The following is a 21,905-nucleotide window of genomic DNA, read 5'->3' on the forward strand; positions in this document are numbered from 1 at the left end:
TAGTTACTTTTTTATGGAGTAACGCAATATTGTAATGCATTACTTTTAAAAGTAACTTTCCCCAACACTGCTCACGACTGATCAATACTGAGCTTCCAGAACAATCATCATGCCTCCCTCCAGGAAATAAAATACTATTCTTGTAGCACAGTCGATATGCAAATAGTGAATCCCCTTCCAGGAAATTACTGAGGCAAGACCTTGGCTGTGTCCGAAATCGCCCCCTATACCCTCATTCACTATTCCCAACATTAGGTCACTAATTCAGTTCACTAGAAGGAGTGAATGAAAACGAGTAGTGAAATCGGACAGGTATAACAGGAACTCTCACATGAGGTTCTGCATGAGTGGAGCCCCCTGCTGGTCAATGTATGAAAAGAACCAGGCCATTATGAGGTTCATTATGAGAGCATGATCAAAACTAAATGTATCTGTAGTATTAAAAAAAAAAATAAACTTTATATTTTAAATTGTTTGTAAATTATATATACTATTTCAATACTACTGCAAATGTATTATGTAAATAAAATATTTAATACAAATATATGAATATATTTATACAATATTATATAAAACATTGAATACTCATATAAATAAATTATTACATTTTTAGCTTTTTTTTTTTTACATTTATATAATATATAAAATGCTTGTAAAATGTTGTTACCTTTAATTCAACATTTTTTAAAATAAAAAATATATACATTTATTCATTTTTGTTTATTCATTCATTCATTTCTGGTCAGCCGACACGCCTGGTTTAGACCAAAAGACGTAGACTCACACACACAGCCAGGTGATGCCTATTAAAAGAGAATGAGAACGTGAGAGAAGAAGATGGATGGATGGATGGATAAAGAGAAACAAAAGAGGGGAGAGATGGAAAGAGAGAAGAGCATGCAGAGGTGGGGACTGAGAGAAAACTGACAGACTAAGAGAGAAATCCGAAGAGAGAGAGAGATTACCAGAGAGAAAGGGGGAGAGACAGAGGAATATGTGTCACTTCCTGTGGGGTAATTAGATATTGACCTGCTGCTCTATCAGTGTGAGAGCTTGTTGCCGTCAGCGGCTGCTTTTAATGCCTGATGACTCTCAGCATCACACCACCTGCCCAAAACCAACCAGACACACACACACACACACACACACACACACCCGCACACACACAGTGACCTTCTAACCAGCCTGCATGGGACACACAACAATGCCACAGATCCTGTGACAAAAGCGATTGCGTGTATGGTAGGTGACACCACTCAATAATTAAGTGAATAGAAAGTGAGGATCACCCCTATCAGCTCACACTGATCTTACAGCACATCTAAAAGCTCATCTAGGATCTTTTAGAATTTGACTTTGTAATAGTGGCTTAAAAGTGTGAAAGCTTGAAAAAAAAAAAAAAAAGCTGATGAGATATACCTGGAAACACTGCAAACATACACACAGGTCCTCTTTCATTTCTATGAAATTAAAAACAGCTGAATACACACAAAGAACACAGAGAGAAATGAGACGGGGAAAACCCATAATGAGAGTTGTGGTCAGAGGAAAATTAAAAAGCAAAAAACAGAAATATAATGTATGCTATGTATTATGTTTCTATACTTTTTATGTTTTTATGGTAGGTGGGAAGGATCTGCAATGATACCTGCACTGCTGCTAAGAACAGAGCGGAGAATAGAAGAAGAGCGTACTCTTTCTCTCACAGACAAACCTGATGCAAATTTTGAGAGATATCAGATTAATATTAACTTTCAGTAAAGCTCATGTTGAGAGATTCACTGTCAGACAAACAGAGAGGGTCTGAGAAAAAAGAAGACAAGGAGATCCATTTCTAAAACGAACTCTTGGCAGGTCTTCCAGCCACTTCTATCAAACCTCTACAATTAATCCAAAATGCCGCTGCAAGATTAATCTTTAATGAGCCGAAAAGAACGCATGTCACACCTCTGTTCATCAATTTGCACTGGCTGGATAAAAGTGTCTGCTAAATGACTAAATGTAAATGTAATGTAAAAATGTAAAACTTTTTGCCACACCTGTTAATGGAAGATCCATCGAAAAGAATAACAAAAAATACTTCATCTTTGAATTGTTCATGTCACACATACATTAGCGAAGGCTAGATTCTTACACTGTAATTTAAAACATTTTATTTTCAGTTCATAATAAATTTAATGGCAAGTAACTTTAGAAACTGGTGAGTAAAGTTTATTTATGTGCCAAAGCCACTTATTTGAACCTTAGAGAAAACCCTTCAAATCTGCAGTTATTTATCATTATCATTGCTATATTTATGTGATTCCACCTACAGTAGACGGTGTGTGTGTCATTAAACGGTAACAGTAGTTATCTAATTCCTGATGAGATATAACTGTGCTCTTGTGGTAACATTACTGATTGTTCCTTGCAGAGAAAAACATACTGCTCTGTGAGAGAACCAGAGACGATGGGCTGGAATTACACGCAAGCACAAAGACATTTCAGCTGAATAAGACAGAACACACACACAGTCTCTGGTACCGACTTTGGTCTGTCCCCTGAACTCTTGTCACAAATTATTGATGCTCTTGAAACTAAAGGACTCATTCAGTCTGCATGTACACGTATGTTCACATTCTACAGAACAAGAGACACATAGGGAAGAAAAGTGTGTGGCTGTCGAGCTCAGGGATTTGTATGTCCTACATAAGTTTAGCCAGAGGGACTGAGATAGACTTTGCAACATAGAGAAAGAAAGTGTGTGTGTGTGTGTGTGTGTGTACCTGGTATTTATCACGTTAATCTTTTTTAATTTTTTGATTTAAACAAACAACAACACAAAAACAAACAAACACTAGCTTTCTATTTTTTCTATTCTATCTACTTGTTTTTCTTTGTGTGTGTGTGTGTGTGTGTGTGTGGGTGGGTGAGAGACAGAGAGAGAGAGAGAGAGAGAGCGAGAGAGAGCAAAATTACAAAAAGTAAATTTTTCTTTCCTTTCATATTTTCCACACCATTTTTCTATGGTTGCAGTGCAGAATAAGTCATCAATACGTTTTGCCCATTTCCCCGGCGGAGCAGGGCTGTACATTTTAAACTTCATTTTGGCAACTTTAGGAACAACAAAAGCATACAGATGTTAGTCTTAAAGCTAAAAAAACATTGACTACAACAGATAACTTAAAATGGCTCAACATTAAACAAATTAAAATAACAACTAAAATCAAGACTTAATTAATTAATATATTTGTATTTTTCTTCAACTTCTTTTTCAATATCTTCAACATCTTATAATCAGGATATATGAGGTAGTCTAATTTTAAAAGTGTGATTTCTACCTGGAATTTATTGGTAATGTAAATTAATAAAATCTTATAAAACTGCATTTTTATAATGAATATGCATTTTTCTAGTGAATATTTTATTGGGTAGAAATTGTGATTAAAAAAATATAAAAATCATAAAAATCATCCTCACTGAGTTTGTCCTTGTGATGATGACAATGTTAGTTAGTCTGCGAATAAGCAAAGCAAACCTTCCCTTTGGGAAGAGCAAACCTCTGCTAGAGTTTGCCAGGGTACTGCAGCCTTCATGAATGTTCACAAAAGTGCAAAAAGCACACTGGTTCTCCATGCAGGGTCTGTGTCATCTTGTCCTTACATGCTTTTAGTGTGAGATGACTAATTTTATGTTCTTACATAAATACTGCAATACTTTTTACACAAACACCTTAATGCTCATTAATACAGAGATGTCCACATACAGACAAAGAACAGAATAGTCACTTCAGTACAATTTTGAGTCAGTATGATTTTTTTTAAAGGAAATCAATAAAAAAAAATTTTTTTTTTTTAGAAATTGTTCATTTGATTGATCAAAAGGGACAATAAAAACATTTATAATGTTACAAAATATTTTAATTTCAAATAAATTATTTTGCTCTTTCTTTTCATCCAAGAATCCTAGGAAAAAATTGTATCACAGTTTCCACAAAAAATATTAAGCAGCACATCTCTTTTAAACATTAATAATAAGAAGAAATGTTTCTTAAATACCAAATCGTCAAATTGGAACGATTTGACAGTAATGGCTGCTGAAAACTCAGTTTTGCCATAACAGGAATAAATTACATTTTAAAATATAGTAAAAGATAAACGTTATTTTAAATTTACATTTACATTTAGTCATTTTGCAGACGCTTCTATCCAAAGCGACTTACAAATGGGGAATACATAAAGCGATTCTTCTTAAAGAGGCAACCAGACACAGGAAGTGCTCGTAATACCAAGCTTAAGGCATTGTTCAAATAGGTACAAGCTAGAAAGTGAAGGAATAAATAAAGAGAAAGACAACGTTTTTTTTTTCTCTTTAATTTAGGATGAAGTCAAGTAGCATCGAAAGAGATGAGTTTTCAGCTGTCGGTTGAAAATATCAGCTGTCGCTTGACACTTGTAATAATATTTCGCAATAATACTGTTTTACTGTATTTTTGATCAAACTGATGCAGCCTCTGTGAGCATAAGAAAAATAAGAAAAGCTTACTGACCCCAAACCTTAGAAAAGCAGTGTAACTTGCAGCAATGATGAAACCATCATCGGCCCATCTTAATCAAACTAAACAGAAATCACATCTTTTTACACCATTTGTTACGATGGGGTTTTAGAGCCACGCAAATAAAAATAAAAAAAGATTATGAGAATAAAGTCCTATTATTTTGAGAATAAAGTCCAAATTACGAGAATAAAGTCAAAATATTTTGAGAATAAAGTCCAAATTACGAAAATTAAGTAGTAGCAATTACGAGAATAAAGTTGTAATATTTTGAGAGTATAGTCTATTTTGTGCATGCAAATGGCCCAGATTGGGAGCACCGGGAGAAGTTCCAGTGGCCTGGCAACTGATTTGAATATATGTGGGATTATTATCAGAAATCATCCCATGTGTCATATACTCACAGGTATAAAGTACTCACAGACTTGGAAATAATATTTCATGTCTTCAAATGCATTTTTTATTCGTAGAGCGCCAGTCACCCAATAACAGCAATAAGCTTTGTACTTTTGGTGCTTTTAATGTAAAACAAAGTCTCAGCTTTCAAATTCTTTCAGTTTTATAGCAAAATACAAACAATATGTCTTACAATAATGTTTTTCACATTCTTAAATGCGGTGTGACAGATTGCTGTATTCGCCTCAGTTTAAGCAGCGACTTTTCATTACAATGAGACATTTGTTTCATTAAAATATACTGTTTTTTCATGCCTTCAGATGTTCCTTCACGTTTATATCTTGCTATAACTTGTAATAAAGAGGAACAACACCTTTATAATTTGTATTTCAAGATAAAACTGACAGAATTTGAAAGCTGAGCTGTGTTATAAACAAAGTTTATTGCAATTACTGACTGGCTGCGCGTTACAAATAATGAATGGATTTGAAGATGTGAAATATTATTTCCAATCATTTATTATACCGTAAATGAAACAGCTTGTGAATAGTTACTTAATGTATTTACCTCAGAAAAGAGGTAAATTTCACGTTAATTAACTTTATTCATGCAATATACTGGCCTTGCTACGACTTTATTCTCAAAATATTATGACTTTATTCTCGTTTTGCTACGACTTTATTCTCAAAATATTACAACTTTAATCTCATATGGTTTGGCTATGACTTTATTCTCGTAATTTTGATTTTATTCTCAAAATATTATGACTTTAATATCGTAATCTTACATTTATTCTTTTTTATTTTACGTGGCACTAAAACGCTATTGGCTTAGGGAGCCAATGAAATGAGCAGCCCCGTCTGATGCTCACAGAGCATGAAGCAGCATGTCTGCCAGAAGCTACATCACTCTTTTTTCAGCTTCTCCCTCCCTAGCATGAGGAGCATATCCCACTTTAGCATAGTAATTTAGTTTTCCATCTAAAAAACTTGTAGAAACAAATTGTGATGGTTTAGCCATGGTTAAAGCTTGTATTTGTATCCTGAGAGGATGTTCAGGACCAGAGGGAATCCCTGCCAGATCTTGTCTTCTCAGTCCAGCTAGTCCTGATCTCTAGGCAGAACGGTGCCAGCTCTACAAAGCATTTGACTGTTATGGCAGCAGACACATCAGTACTGCCCTTAGAGTGCTGTTTGGTGTGTGATACATTGCTATGAGTGTGTCAATGACTTTTACACATGTCGATACAGCCATAAAAAGGTCTTTTTGATCTGGCATGAGTGTGTATTTGTGTGCTTGACTCTGGGGTGACTGACCTTAAAAGTGTGAGTCATGAAGTACTTGTTCAAGAGCAGATAAGACTGAACACTTCATCCAGTATGTGACTGAATGAGTGTGCGTGTAAGTGACCTTGCTGTACCATCTGTTACATTGTGAGATGTAGACCAGGCTAGGTCTGGGCCTCAAAGTACAGAATAAATAATCTGATTACGGCACACTGGGATTAGCTCTTCCTGAATCGTCTCCATCACAAAAAAGCCAGAATCACGCGGAGTTTATTGAAGTGAATACCTGACATAAACAAAAACTTTATACCTAAAATCAAAACCTGAGGAAATCAGACTAATTTATATTATCAATAAAATATCCAAAATTATTATTTATTGTATATATAATGTTTATTGCATATGCCTAATATATTCTTTATGTGTACACAAAATCAGAATATTTCAATGTACTGTTTTTACCAGTGGCTCTTAATAACCAGGGGGCTGGGACCCACTAGAGGGCCTCAGCACATTTCCAATGCCATATTTCTTATTTTAATTAATCCCTTAAAATTCAAAAATCATGGTAAAAATATTTCCTAGTTATGTCAAGCACTAACAGATTTTGCATACAAATCGATATTTGTAAGGAAAAAAATCATTTAAAAAAAACTTGAGTTATAACAAAAGGCTAGAAATTTCATTTAAAATCACTGAGAATAAAAGCGTAAATCCTGAAGAACACGTTAGAGTTATTGGAATTATGGAATTTTATTTTTATTATATATAATTTTATTATTTGAATATTTTTGACACTCCTAGTTTCAATTGCTTTGTCAGCCACAGAGCCAAAAAGTTTCAGAATCACTGGTTTGAACCAAAAGAAAAATGAAAAAAAAAAAAAATCCATCAATAAAGAATACTGAGATTAAATAATTACAATGATGAGGTCATTTAATTCCTTTACCCAGAATCCTCACATAACCCCTCCACAGCTCAACCAACACACACACACACACACACACACACATGGATTGAAAAGAAAAGGGGGGAAAAAAGGAAAAGAGAGGGGGAGTTGTTACAATATAATTTCATTTGTTCAGCGCTTTCTAAAATTAACATTAAATCAAATCTATAATCCCTCTTGTTAAAGGGGTCATATGATGTTGCTAAAAAGAACATTATTTTGTGTATTTGGTGTAATGAAATGTGTTTATGCGGTTTAAGGTTCAAAAAACACATTATTTTCTACATACTGTACATTATTGTTTCTCCTCTATGCCCCGCCTTTCTGAAATGCGTTGATTTTTACAAAGCTCATCGGTCTGAAAAGAAAATGTGTGACGGAAATGTTACGCCCCTTACCATACTGTGCTGTGTCCCGGCGCGACGAGACAAAACCAATAAAACCCATTATAAACGAGGCATTTGTTGCATCCAGTGGGGACATAATTACGGATTATAATGATTTATACTGTCTTTTTACGTGTTGCGTTGCATCGCGCCGCGTAAACATAAAACCATGTCTGCATTTGTGATCAGAGATTTGGGTGGCGTTATGCAAATCTTCCCACATCGTGAAGTAGACATGTGGGGGCGTGTTTAAACGAGGCATTTTAGGAGGGCGTGGACCAGTCTTAACTTTTATAAAGAATATCTCTTTGGGTTTGAGACTTTAGTCTTTGCAACTTTAGGGATCTTATCTATTCACGAACAGCTTGTAACACTCCAAAGAGAAAGGAAAACTTGAAATCGCATCATATGACCCCTTTAAAGTATTACCTCTATATCCCCTCCTGTTCTTCTCTATCAATTATTCTATCCTTCCATCTGTCTGTACTTCATCCACTCAGCCCAGCAGAGCCAAGCAGCTTTGTCAGAGTGTGGGGCATCTGTGTACATGTTCTTGATTGGAACAATAAATCACCATCCCAAACTACAGTCACAGCAGGACACACAGATTCTTCACGTCTCAAAGGGGTTGTCCAAGGATTCCTCTCTTTATTCTGTCTCACACAGACATACTGTACACAGTTTCTCTTGCCATTTCATCCCTTTTAACTCCCTAGTTAGTACTTAGTCACGTTCTCTCTGACATCTGACACTGATTGTTTATTACAGCTCTAGTTAAAGCAGAGCCGATGGTCAGCTGTCCCAGAATTCCTTCTGTCACAAATGGACTGTTCATTCTCTGTTCCTCTACCAACAAAGGATTGCATTAATAAATGATGGTGTGGTGTGGTGTGGATGTGGAACCTGAACCAGGCCCTCCACACATGTCCCCACTGATGGACCTGAGGGGGCAGTTACGCTACATCAACACTGCGGAAAGAGGAGGAGAGGGTAATCTGACCTTGAGTATCCTCTCCACTCACAGACGTCCCATGGACTGAATGTGATAATGAAACCTAACAGATCCAGTCCAACCCACTTAAAGCCGAAGTGTGTCATTTTATGCAGAGACAACTGTCAGTAAGACACTTTTAGTTGACTTTAAGTTGACTTAAAAGTGTAAACATAGTGCAGAAATTACACTCTTCATCTTTTACCTCTAACAACAACAAATCTTTCATACCCCTAAATGTGGTCCAATAACATTGATTCATTGAGAGATGGCAACATAAGCCGGTAGGTATAAGAGGCGTATGACGTGGGGGGTGTTTCCATGTGAGTCAATTAGCTAAAAGCATTCTGTAATATCAATCCTATAGTAAAGTCATTTTAATACAAAGTCAGCCATGAAATGCTCTATTTATTGATTATGTCCTCAACTGAAGGTGAAACATGACCATTCGGATGTTATACAGGATGTTCATTTATTCAGGACATGATGTTCGGAGAGGGCATGCATTGATTAATTACATTATTAATTTATTAAATGCATTATTACATTTAAAACACAATCTATGTACTTTATATATACAGTACTATTGTGCAAAAGTCTTAGGCCATTAGTATTTTCACCCAAAAAAAAATAAATAAAAATAAAAAATGAAAACTGAAATTAAATACATACATATATATGAGATCAGTTGTTTCCCTCAGAGATCTGATCTCACCATCATCCAGTCTGTCTGGAATTACATGAACAAACAGAAAACACTCAGACAGACTAAGTCCAGAAGAACGGTGGCAAACTGTGGTATTTATTGATTTCTCTTAACTAAATCAAATCAACATTTGGTGTGACCACCCTTTGCGTTTAAAACAGCTTTTGTCCCAGGGACACTTGCGCATAGTTTTTCAGGTAGCTTTGTAGGTAGGTTTCTACAAGCGTTGCCACAGACGTTGCCACAGTTCTTCTGGAATTAGTCTGTCTCAGTTTTTTCTGTTTCTTCAATGGATTGGACGATGGTGAGATCAGATCTCTGTGTGGAGCATTGGCTGTTGTCAGACTCCTTGTGCATTCAAAAACTCACTGGATTATTACAATTAATGACAAAAGGAATGCTTGGAAAAGTAAACTGCTATTTACTGACACTACAGCAAAAGATATAAATAACTGGCTTAAAATCATTTTTGTTGTTGTTGGTGAAAATACTAATGGCCTAAGACTTTTGAACAGTAGTGTACTTATATTGATTATATATAATTTTATTTACTACACACACACACACATTTACATAACACTATATACTCATAATCATTAAACTTCATCGACTTTAAAAAAAATTTTTTTCTAAATTCTACCCATCTTTGCATTTATTATAATCATTCACCGATTCTACATCCTGAAACCAAATTCATCCCTATCAATACAATACCAGTAAACTTAGCCCGACCTAAACATAATACTACCAAACATAACTCTATCCTAACAAGCAAAACAATCTGAGTCTGACCTTTTCTATGATCTTATTAAATTATGCGCTTCATTATAATCTAAATAATGATTATCTGCACATTACAGACACCTCTGTGTCCTGATCTTCAGGCATTCCTTGTCCGTACCATCTGTACCCAGGTAACCCACTCACACTCTGGAAACACAAGCTCAGCCAGGCTAATTACACGTAACAGGATCTGTGTCCCTTCCTCTCCCTCCCCTCCTCCCAGCTACACTGTCCTGCTGCAGCTCCTCCCCACCTCTTCCTCTCCTCCCACGGGCACTCACATGCATACATACACTGACTGTACACTGGCACACAATGTACATACTAGCGCATGCTCATACTAGCGCATACGCATACTCATCACGTGTCTGAAGATTAAATGTACATACTGTAATGCCACCAGCTGTTCTCTCCCTCTCTCTCTTGGTTTAATGAAGCAATATTTAAATGGGTTTACACTGAATTAATAATCATTATAGACATTCTCATAAGAAACATTTTAAATTTAGATTACTAGAATCAATTTGTATATTACAGGCATACATGTAGATTAACATTTTCATAGAGTAAGCTGTGCACATTCTTGGTGTTTGTTTCCTTCTGGTTGCTCTTTTCAAGTGGCAAGACTCTTCTACATTTAATAACTGAAATTAATGTTTTACATTATTTTAATGTTTTTACATTAAAATAAGTCATACAGGGTTTTAATGTTTGTACTTTAAAATAAGTCATACAGTGTTGGAACTGCATGAGGATATGAAGACAAATTTGTACTTTTGTGAACTATCTCTTTAAGAGCACATTTAAACTCCACGAATAGGGGAGAGCGGGGCACAAAGTAACACTTTTTGACTTTCTCAAATTGTGTAAATCCACACGCAACTGGAATTTAACCGGTTACTGTTTTTCTGATAGTTAGTGAAGCATTAAAAAATAATCTAAACTGATAAATAACGGATTGGCGATTAAAATAATAGCAGATTTGTCTCATTTTAAATGAGTAATAAAAACTGAGATGAAAAATTTACTTAAGCCAGAAATATAATTTTACTATGGTAAAATAAATATTCAGCGATATCTTCAAAACACTTTTGAATTTTGGTGCACTTTTTTTTTTCTCTGTATAATGTTGATATGGTAACTAGTAAATGCTGTAAATTTGGTTATGCTAGCATGTGTGGAAATATTTAAACCACGTGTGTTACAACTTACCCCGCGTTACTTTGTGCCCCGCGCTCCCCTACATGACCTCAATGAACTTTATTTCATTTCATCTATTCGCTTTCCGTATCCGCATCTCGTGCCTATCACAGGCCGGTATCGGGAATTTCCACTGGCGTGGCTCCGCCTCGTGTTTGACGCAGAAAGCGGCCTGTAGGGAATAAAACAGCTGGGATGATGATGGTGGTGCATTGCCACGAGCATCACTGCGACAGCAATCGGCACGCGGCAGAGACGTTAAACAACCCGTAGTCAAACTTAAAGAAAACTGCGCGTAAGTAACCAGCATGTCTGTTTAACCAGGTAAACCCTGGTAAACAAGCGCTCGGATTAATCCATGACTTGACAAAACTGTTTGCGTAATCATTTCAGCGCTGCTGGTACAGTTTTGACGCATGCACTGCAGCGCGTCTGTGACATTTAGTACTGCGATGTTTAATGTTTCTAACGGATCTTTTCTGCGTAAATAGCTGTAGAAGGTCTCTCCGGTTCCCTGGCAACGGCTATAAACTACATCAGCTGCTCGACACCGGCATTTTCACTGCGCCTCGGCTCGCTGGGTGCTGCGACGGGATGCACCTGCTTACTCACCGAACATGATAAAGTCTCGCTGATGAGGCAAACTGCGCAACTCAGCCTGACATTCGTTTCACCCAACCGCAGTTACACACTGTACTTTGATGATTCTCTATTAGCCGCAATTCAAATTCGACCTTTTCGGGTCATTATTCAGAACTGGATCTATTAAATCTGTCCTGTCAGTGATTACCCGCGCGAAGTTATATCACAAATGCAGGAAATAAGCCGGCTGAAGTACAGATTCCCGGTAACCGCATTATGACGCATGGACTTCAGCGATGGACCGGCTCTGAGATGTGTGTGTGTGTGTGTGTGTGTGTGTGTGTGTGTGTAAGGATTGAGTCTGGGTAAGAGTCTAGTCCCTCATCTGGAAATCAGCATCTAGTTGGTTGATAAGAGGCAATGCTTCTGAAGTATGTTTCTGCAATTCAGCACTTGGACATCTGCATGTAATGGCGGTCTGAGGTCCTGATTTCAGGGAGGCTGATATGTAAGTCAATATCAATCAAACCATTAAAAGACTGTTGCAAGTTTGATGTTTGTATATTTTCTGATAATGATACTTCAGTCGGTACACAGATGATATCCTCTTATTATCTCAAAACTATTTTGATAGTATGTGCAGATGAACTTCCTCCTCCTTTCCTGACAAATGACTCGAATTCACATTCAGTAGCTACATCTGTTCAGAACAGGATACGCGCGCTGCGTCAGTAGCCTAAGTACAGAAGGATGGATGGGAATGGGGTGCTGGAGGGGGAGAAACAGTTCTAAAACATGTAACAACAACTTGACAAACAACTTCTGAGCATAAACATTCGGAGTAGAAACAGACCTCACACATTCATCAGGTAAGAACAGCATTACGCAGCGCTGCCCTTTAGAAAGTCTCCAGCATAACCCGATTAAACCGGCACATGAAGGTTACTCAAATAACCGTCTAGATATTATCAATCACACAACACCGACAGGCTTTCAATTAAGATAACAGCTGTAACGTCATCTGCGTCTCCGCTGACTATGACGACAGCGTCTAAAAGTTTGAAAAAGCAGTTCCTTTGCATTTGCTGCTGACCATTCATAGCCTATAATAACAATGTCAGATTTATAACGTATAATGTGTAACGTGTGTTTCCAGAACGTCCTGTCCCATCAGTTTGTCGCAGTCTCGAAATCCGCATACAAGTCAATGTCATTCTGTCACTGTATGTCTGACAGCATAGGACATGACACTGCATTTTGCAGCATTTAAAGTTTGCTCAATAAAGTTTAAATTCATTTGAATCATTGTTTTAATCGTTTTCTATTTGCTATGATGCAGTAAAGGAGAGGTGTCGGTCTTACCCCCATGGTTGCGCAGTCAGTCCGTTCTCTTCAGGCAATATGAGAGTGATGGAGAGGGACAACCTTTCACGAAGAGAGAATGGCAGTCATCAAAAAGGATCTTAAGAAAGACGAACAATTATACCTGGTTTAAAAACTGATTCAGTGGTTTACCTCGGCTGAGGGATCTAATGCGCGTACGTTCACGTCAAGATATAAGATAAGTTATTCGTTGCAACATTAAGTTAATGAACCTGACGACTTGGTAAAGATTAAACAAACTAAATGGTCAAATGAAATTCGACGGCGAGGCAGTGCATTTCGCAGGGATGCCGGTCTCGTACACTGCTCTTAGTAGTTGTGATAAAGCCGACAAAACTAAGAAGCCGCACTGCCACCTTTTTATGTTCTGGTGTCCCTCCGCGGCACCGACAGCTGCCGCACAACTCCGCCTGGAAAGAAACGCCGGTGGATGTGAGAGATGCGCTTCCATCTGACCGACCTCATAAACGAGTACCTCACAAGAAACGCCCACATTTACGCTCTCAGCCAATAGACGCACACACGCTTTAATATCGATGTATCATCTGTCCAATCAACGTGCAGGCATCAGGTACAAGTCACCAATCGGAAGCGGCTAAAGCTCCTCCTGCGGCACTGCAGAATTCCAAAGGTGACAGTCGCACAGCATCACCGTGTGCTATGAGAAAATCTCTTTTTTTGATAAAATGGACTAAGAATAAGCTAAGTCATAATCGGTGTGATTGCATGATTAATGTATTGTAAACGTGTTTGGTTTATTGTTGTTTCTGTGTATTTATTATGTGTATTAAATTTGTCAGAGAATGAGAACACAGCTGCAGTTCTAGCAGACACTGCAGTAGGCCTTAAGCAGACTATGTTCAATATGTTGAAAACTGTCCTTTCATACTTGAACACTGTAACATCTTAGCCATTTTTTTTATTCTAATCGAATGTTTTATGTATATAATCATTTATTGTGATTTTGTAGTTATCAGATCACCAGTTTTGGTCTCTTCATTATTTGTGGTGCATGTATGTATTGTATCTCTTTTTTATTTCACTCTGGAATAATTAAATAATTTTGTAGCTTATATAAACAAGAATGACTAATGCTTCACCAATGGCAAATATATCTTGCTAAGCTTCATTTTACATAGGCTATACATTACACATTTATACATACTTCATTCTGTACATTACTCTATATTACCATCTATTCTTCTCTTTCCTTCACTCTTCTATACCGAACACTTTAACTTCATTTACCTTTGTAAATCTGAACTACAGTTTCTCTATTGCAATGTATTAGCAGGAGCCAGAATACTGAGTACAGTATGATGAACATGTTAACTGCAAGAATAGCTTCATACTGATTTAACAGTACATTGAAACAGAACAGATGACTGCACACAAGTTCAATAGAAAGAGAGCAAGATGGAGAGAATTAATCAAAATGTGACCTTACACTCAGTGACCCTGGAAAGGTCAAGCTTACAAAGCAAACACATGCTGTCACCTTAAAATAACACAGATGCCCTTTAAGTACTTATTTATGTCTCTTATAAAGGACACATTTCATAATGTTAAAGAAAACATATGCATAAATGTCAGGCCATGTAGACTGACAGTTTTTATCACAGCTAGGCTATAAGATCTGGATACAGGAAACACCTCGCACTCCAGACACCAAGCTGCCAATAATTACAGATCCTCAAAAGCATCTTGCTGGCTGCTTGACTTTCGTGTTAGTCAGACCCACCATCTACAGATCCTTCACTACTAATGTGCATGACATAGACTTCCAGTGTAGTAAGACATACTAGATATTACAATCGCATTACAATAATTCAATTTTGGGTGTTCAGTTACTTGTCAGTAAACATATAAAAACAGAAAAGATTAACTAAATAGCTTTTGGCAGCATTTGATGCAGAGTTTATAGTTTAATCAACTGTGTGGCACAGGTAATGCCCCTTAAAGATAATGGAGGCAGCATTGTCTGTGGCATATTACTGATAAAGTTTTTTCAGAATTAAAAAACAAAACAAAATGGCTGATACCATGAACGCTCTATCCTTCTTTAACCTTTGGCAGTATCCCCCCACCCTCACTGCAGAGAGAAGTAGAAGGGGAAAAAATCTCCACAGCAACTGCAGTCAGGTGACCTTACCTCTTAGTCATAATGCTGACTCAGAAAATGGGGGATTGAGGAAGAGAGGGAGACAATCAAAGAAACCCTCATTTTAATCTGTGACAGTTACATCACCATGTGAAGTAGCGTGAGAACATTGCTGCTAATTTGTGTGGGTGAGAACTGAGTCCCTCATAATCTCAAATCTGCTTTTAATTTTAAGATTACCGAGATCTCTAAAGTGATCTAGCATCAAACCCCAAGTGCAAATGCTAATAGTAAATTAAGTTCAAGCTGTAAATGTATACATCTAATATATTACTAAATAAATAATATATATATAAATTGATAGGTACATATAATTTTTTATATACTGCACATCTTATAAATAGATTAATCTTATAAAATATGATGAATTATAATTATATATGTACTGTATATATAAATTATATTACATAAGCTATATAAAGTATATTTGTATGTATAACTTTAAAATGAAATTTATACAGCTTTTAAGAAATTCACACTTATATTCAGTAAGGATGCATTAAATTGATCAAAAGTGACAGTAACGACATTTATAAGGTTACAAAAGATTTCTATTTCATACATAAATGCTGTTCTTTTCAACTTTCTAAGGATGGAAAGATGTATCACAATTTCCAAAAATATTAAGCAGCACAACTGTTCTCAACATTATTAATGTTGAATAATTTTGTTTCTTCAAAATCTAAGCAGCATATCTGAATGATTTCTGAAGGATCATGTGACACTGAAGACTGGAGTAATGATGCTGAAAATTCAGCCTTTACATCATATTAAAACATTAAAAAATCCTAACAGGATCGCTTTTTACTGTGTTTTTGATCAAATAAATGCAGCCTTTGTTAGCATAAAACATTATTTGGGTAGTGGAATTTATATATACAGTATATATATATATACACACACACACACACACACACACACACATAGTACAGGTTTAGATCAGGAATGTTACTTAATCTAATCCATCACATTTGAGTCTAACTCTAACTATAGTGACACTCTGTCAGAGAGACGAACAGTACATCTAAAGGAGGTGGGAAGGTCCCCAAATAAGTTTCCTTAATGTAAACTGATAACAGGAAGAATGTGTGAGTATATCTGAGTGCAGCAGCTGTATTCTGAGCCAATTAATCATATGAACATGGTTTTGTGCTGCTTGACAGAGAACAGAACATTCTCTCCCAGGAGCGATGTGCTTTTTTTTTTCTTTTACCAGGGCACATCTTAAGTAATTGCACAGCTCAGATGCTGTGATGGTATGACTGCTGACTCTGCAGTCTGTCGTGATGCTGCGGGAGTGTGAGGTTACAGTGCTTGATTCAGAAAGTCATATGCTTACTGGGGCACTTTTGCTTTAAGAGGCAGATAGCCTATCAGAAGGCCAAACAGTAAGAGTAGGGTGTCCTTGGAAACGACCTTTCGGGGTATAAGGGTGAGGCGAGGAGTGAAGGTCACAGCATCATGTACATCAGGAATCAAAGCTGCATGTCAGTTCACAGAGATGTGAAATGAATTAGAGATAATGAATGTGACATACAGAGAAGAATGAGGACAGAGAGCATATTAAGAGCACAGAGGTCTCTGCTACACACACACACAGACGTCATCCCCCTCCAGATTAAAGTGACCGCACACCATGTGTGCCCGTTGCATAATGACTTCCATGAAAGGAGTAGAGGACAAGATAGGAATAGACCTGGATTAAGGAGAGGAGGACAGACATGAAAGTGGGGGAAAGAGAGGAAAAAAGAGAGGATGGGGCGATGAGAGAAGTTTCGGGCCAAGGGTTTTAAAACAAGCAATCAAGTTCAGATCAAACGTAGCACTCTGTGTTTCTTTTATGTCAGACCTTTGTGTAAAATGTGACTCCAAATCCTTTTGAGACTTTTGAGCTAATAATAAACTCTTTATAAGTTCTGATCCACAGGCACACTTAATGTGTCAGTCAGCTATTAAACTATTAATCTGTCATAAAAAGATCTGTTCAGAAATCAAACATGCACTTTTCTGTATAGAGAACACTGGGGCTGCACTGAAAAAAATGAATAATAAAACAGATTTTTGGAATGCATTCTTTCTTTTACATTTAATTAGATGTCTCACTTGCCATTTACTTAATTATTTGTGAAATTTACAAGCGAGTGACAATTTCTGCAGACAAAGTCTTGGCTACAAAAACTCATTGAATATATCCACCATCATTGCACATAAACAAAGATGCAGGTTGATCTTAAATGGACCCAAAGCAGGGCATGTTGTCACAATATATGGGGTAGTTGCTAAAGCTAACATTTTTTTAAACAAAATTAAAACATTTTTTAAAAGAATGTAGCAGCAAACATGTAAAAAATGTACTGTATGAAATATTAAACTACTATTTGGGCCGACAAATATTGTTATGAATAAATGTTATAATTTTGTAACTTACCCCAACCTTTTACGAAAAACACCTCTGTCCTGAGAACATAGCTCAGTCTTTCAGTTAAAATCTACCATGGTTATAGAGTTGACTCTTGCCTGAATGTATGCTAGTAAGAAATGCATTTTTAGTAAGAAAAAAATCTTTGAACTAGATTTGAACTAGATTCCAAACTAACACACATATTAACTTTTGACTCAAAACCTTATAGTAATGAGATACTAGCCTCGGTCTCTCTAATGCAAATGTCAAAAGGAATTTCTTATGTTTATCTTCAGTTTTCTGAAAGCTGTAGGGGAGGAGGTGCAGTCTTTGTTCTTTTTTGTATCTCAGTCAGCTGAATGGAGAAGGAGAAGAGTAGAAAACACATACCTCATGCTAGTTTTCCAGGTGTGGGTCCTCAGGTTTTTTTAGCATTAGGCTAGCATTTAGCACTATCTGAAACTGCTGTGTTGACAACAAATTCTGTTATGATAAAGAACAAATGCACATGTGTGTACACACACTGTTCGGTAGCTCATCGATCATTGCTTATGATTAAGTTTTTTCCTTATTATTCTGAAGAACAAGGTGTACAGATACACACCATACGCTGAAGATAGTCACTTTTGCCCCATTAGTTTGAAAAAGTGCTGTGGCTAGATTTTAGACACATCATCATTTTCCCTCTGTTTCTCTCTCTGTATCGCATACAAAACACATACGCAAGTGCAAAATATCAAATCAGCATAATTTTGGTTGCCAGATTGGGTAGCATGAATGTGTGTTTCACACCTGCTCAGTTTTATTGTACTCACATGCTGTATATGAACTAATATGCACCTTACAATTCAATGTTAGTGTATAGTGTAATCTCTATAGGCTTCTTTATCTGGGCAGAAGTGTGTGTAAAGCGTTTCGGTATATGATTTTGATGAGAGTAGATTTTTCCCTCAACTTAATCCTGTTTTTTGATAGCCTCCATGCCCCGAAATATGCACAAGCAGAAAATTCATGATGTAAGGTAGTCTATAAATAGCAGCATGACATCACAGCCCCTCCTCCACATCTGTTAGTCATGCTATTTATGCTTCACACACACACTAACACTCTGATTCATACATACAAAGTTCCAGGCTCATAAAGTGAGAAAAGATTTACACATTGATGCTTTTAATGCAGTATGACATGCTGAATCAACCAATCAAATTGCCTTTAGTGAACATATGTCTAAGGAAAGCCCATACCATAAACTTATCCGTCCAGCATCCAAGACAGAGAGTCTAATAATTTACTGCATAATTTTCCGTTGTGAAGACCATGTTAGACCACACTGGTTCAGGATAATTAATGCTGATTTTGTGCTGCTTTGGCCCTTTTCCCAGCATAGCCATCCTGTTTTTCACTATTAAAATTTAGCTGATCAAGCTAATCGACAAGCATGATCATAAAACTAGCTTAACTATCAAATCTTGCTTTGTCAAACAAAGTAACCTAATGGGTTTCATGACTTTCGACTCTGTTAATGGTTCTGAAACTTTTTTCATCAGCAATCAACAATCGTCTTTTGGGCGTGATTCATCCACCACTTTTTGTGATATACTACTCCCTTGTGAAGTATTGTCAGTATATACAGTAGTACACTTTAACTATGTTTCATAGACAATACAAGTAATTATGAAATGATATAAAGACATACTTAAGACATATTTAAGCAGGTCAAAAATGCACTCTAAAGTTCAGCTGTAACTGAGATAACAAAGTTGCAACATACAATAAATGTACAATTATTTTAAAGAATTGTATAAGATTTTTTTTTTCTGATTTGTGAGCAATGTTCTGCTGAAATTTCAAATGATCTTTTAATTCAACAATTGACTTCTGAGTGTACTTAATGCAATGCAAGAACTGTTTTCGTGACATTTTCCATTCTTTCTTCCTCTAAGAATTACTAAAAGAATTGTTTAAAGTAGAGTAAAGGAACCAGAATCATGAAGTGAATAGAACCACAATGTAATATAGCTCCTAATAAATGACTTAAATAACCCTGGTGGGGACATTAGCACACCGGCATCCAAAACACAACATATGCTGGTGACCAGCAGCACTGCTCTTTTCAGCAGAGCAGAAAGCACGAGGGAGGGAACAAAAGCAGATCCAGAGTGATCTCATGAGTGCTGACTAATTATGTGGTTATCTCACCAGTAACAATGAGCCATGTGGGCCTGAATTCTCATGAGCAGGTGGACAAAACCCAATCCTCTACACTTGGACAATGTCCACCTTACACTGTCTTAAGACAACCACACAAAAATCAATATCACAAATGTCCTATATGCCATTGTGCTAAGGGGAATTATAAATTAAATTAATAATATATTATATTAATATATTATAAGATGTTGGACAGAATATTTCTGCTGCTCTTTTCAAGACAATGAAATCGAATGGTTCTCACTATATTCCATGTGACTGAATTCTAGTTTGCACACCATATAGTATCCCCTCATTTCTCTCTCACTCACCATACTGTCCAGATGTCCTCCTGCGTCTCCTCTTCCGTCTTCTCCTCCTCTAGTCCAGAAGAACCTGCCCGCCTCAGGGTCAGAGGTGAACCAAAAACAATGGATGATGCAGGTCAGAAAAAGAGAGAGACGTTCAGTAAATGATTCTGGGTGACAGAAGGCCTCTAGTCTACTTTACTCCACATACAGAGAATAAGAGATCCTGTCCACTAAGCACCTTAAACAATCTGTCTAATCACAGCTTCTATTACTTATCACACACACACACAGCACTACAGGGGGTCTGCAGTCACATGACAGGAATATCATCCTCTTAGCAATAAATAAGTAGTCTCAAAAGTAGTAAAGTGTGTCAAATACTGTGGAATCATTCGCTTTATTATCATTTGCTATACAAATCACTTGTCACATAGTTTCTCTCATGTCGTCTAAATTAATTGTAAGGCAAATTAAGTGTGCCTTGGGTGCAAAGTGCTATTAATATGACACATATAGTTGCTGCCTATGTAGAACGTTCCAAATCAGTCACTTATGAGGTTACGTTACTGTTAGCTTGCTGCCATAGAAAGCAGTGAGGAAACTTGGTTTTGGAACAGAGCTGTGTTTAACTTGTACATGCACAGCGAGGCCTGTTTTGTCACAACTTATCACACACTTCAAATTTTAATTGGTGTGATTTGACTTACAGAAGTGTCAGTGAACAGAGAGCAGACTCTGTATAAGTATTTATGAAACTTTATTTAGCAGCATTGTTTGGGTATCAAAAAGATGGTGGATTTGTTCCCAAATGGTGTACTCTCAGTCTTGTGGCCTTCACCCACACACTGCCATAAAAAGTTCACAGGATCGCAGGGTGTCCCATTTAACTTGGTATGATTTGCGATGTGCCATCAATGCACCCAACAGCCCATGTGGCAAAATGTCTGCAAAAAATAATTTTCTTAATCAGTATTTCTGTTGTGTTTTGCAAATACATAATGACAATTTTGGCTGTTCTCAAATAAACTTTTAAAAATGATATACAAGTACAGGGGGTTAAGAAAAGAATCCCCCTCCCTCCAAAATAATCACTCTTTTTTTTTTGCTTTACAGCCTGAAATGAAGACGGACGCAGTTTTTGTTTTATCCAGCTGTACTTACTCAGTGCAACTTATAAAATGCAAGTGAAAGATATAACACCCACGTGTCAGAAAAATAAATAAATAAATAAAAATAAAAAAACAGAATCACTGAGTTGGAAGAAGGATCACCCCTTGTGTCAGTATTTTTTTGAATCACCTTTTTCTTTAATTATAGCCTTTAGTCGGTTGGGATTTGTCTCTGTCTCTACTAACTTTGCACATCTAGACTTTGCAGTATTGGCCCACTCTTCTTTGCAGAACTGCTCAAGTTCAGTTTAATTAGATGGTGACCGTTTGTGGACTGCAGTCTTCAAGTCATTCCACAGATTCAATGGAGTGTAAGTCTGGGCTCTGACTAGGCCATGCAAGGACATTCACCTTTTTCTCCTTCAACCACTGTGTGCTCAGTTTTGCTGTGGGCTTTGGCTCATTTTCATGTTGGAAGGTAAACCTTCTTCCCATTGACAACTTTCTGGCAGAGGGCAGCAGATTTTCCTCAAGAAT

General features: G+C 36.8%; 1 protein-coding gene across 3 annotated transcripts in view; it reads right to left on the minus strand.

Annotated features, from left to right (window-relative positions):
• Window positions 1–21,905, minus strand: part of LOC107671176 (sodium/potassium-transporting ATPase subunit alpha-3-like) — a 46,037-nt gene that overhangs the window by 13,979 nt on the left and 10,153 nt on the right. Inside the window, exons 1-2 of one of the 3 annotated variants that reach the window (XM_016464052.1) lie at window positions 13,329–13,645; window positions 13,176–13,238 (exon numbers count right to left, since the gene is read on the minus strand). In XM_016464052.1, the coding sequence (XP_016319538.1) occupies window positions 13,176–13,181 (6 nt within the window). In that variant the 5' untranslated portion in view covers window positions 13,182–13,238; window positions 13,329–13,645. Of the gene's footprint in view, window positions 1–13,175; window positions 13,239–13,328; window positions 13,646–20,280; window positions 20,353–21,905 lie in introns of those variants that run through there. The other 2 variants (XM_016464053.1, XM_016464051.1) reach the window with 2 other exon arrangements.

The sequence above is a fragment of the Sinocyclocheilus anshuiensis genome, unplaced genomic scaffold, assembly GCF_001515605.1.
Source record: "Sinocyclocheilus anshuiensis isolate Anshui unplaced genomic scaffold, SAMN03320099.WGS_v1.1 scaffold1286, whole genome shotgun sequence".
NCBI lineage: Eukaryota > Metazoa > Chordata > Actinopteri > Cypriniformes > Cyprinidae > Sinocyclocheilus > Sinocyclocheilus anshuiensis.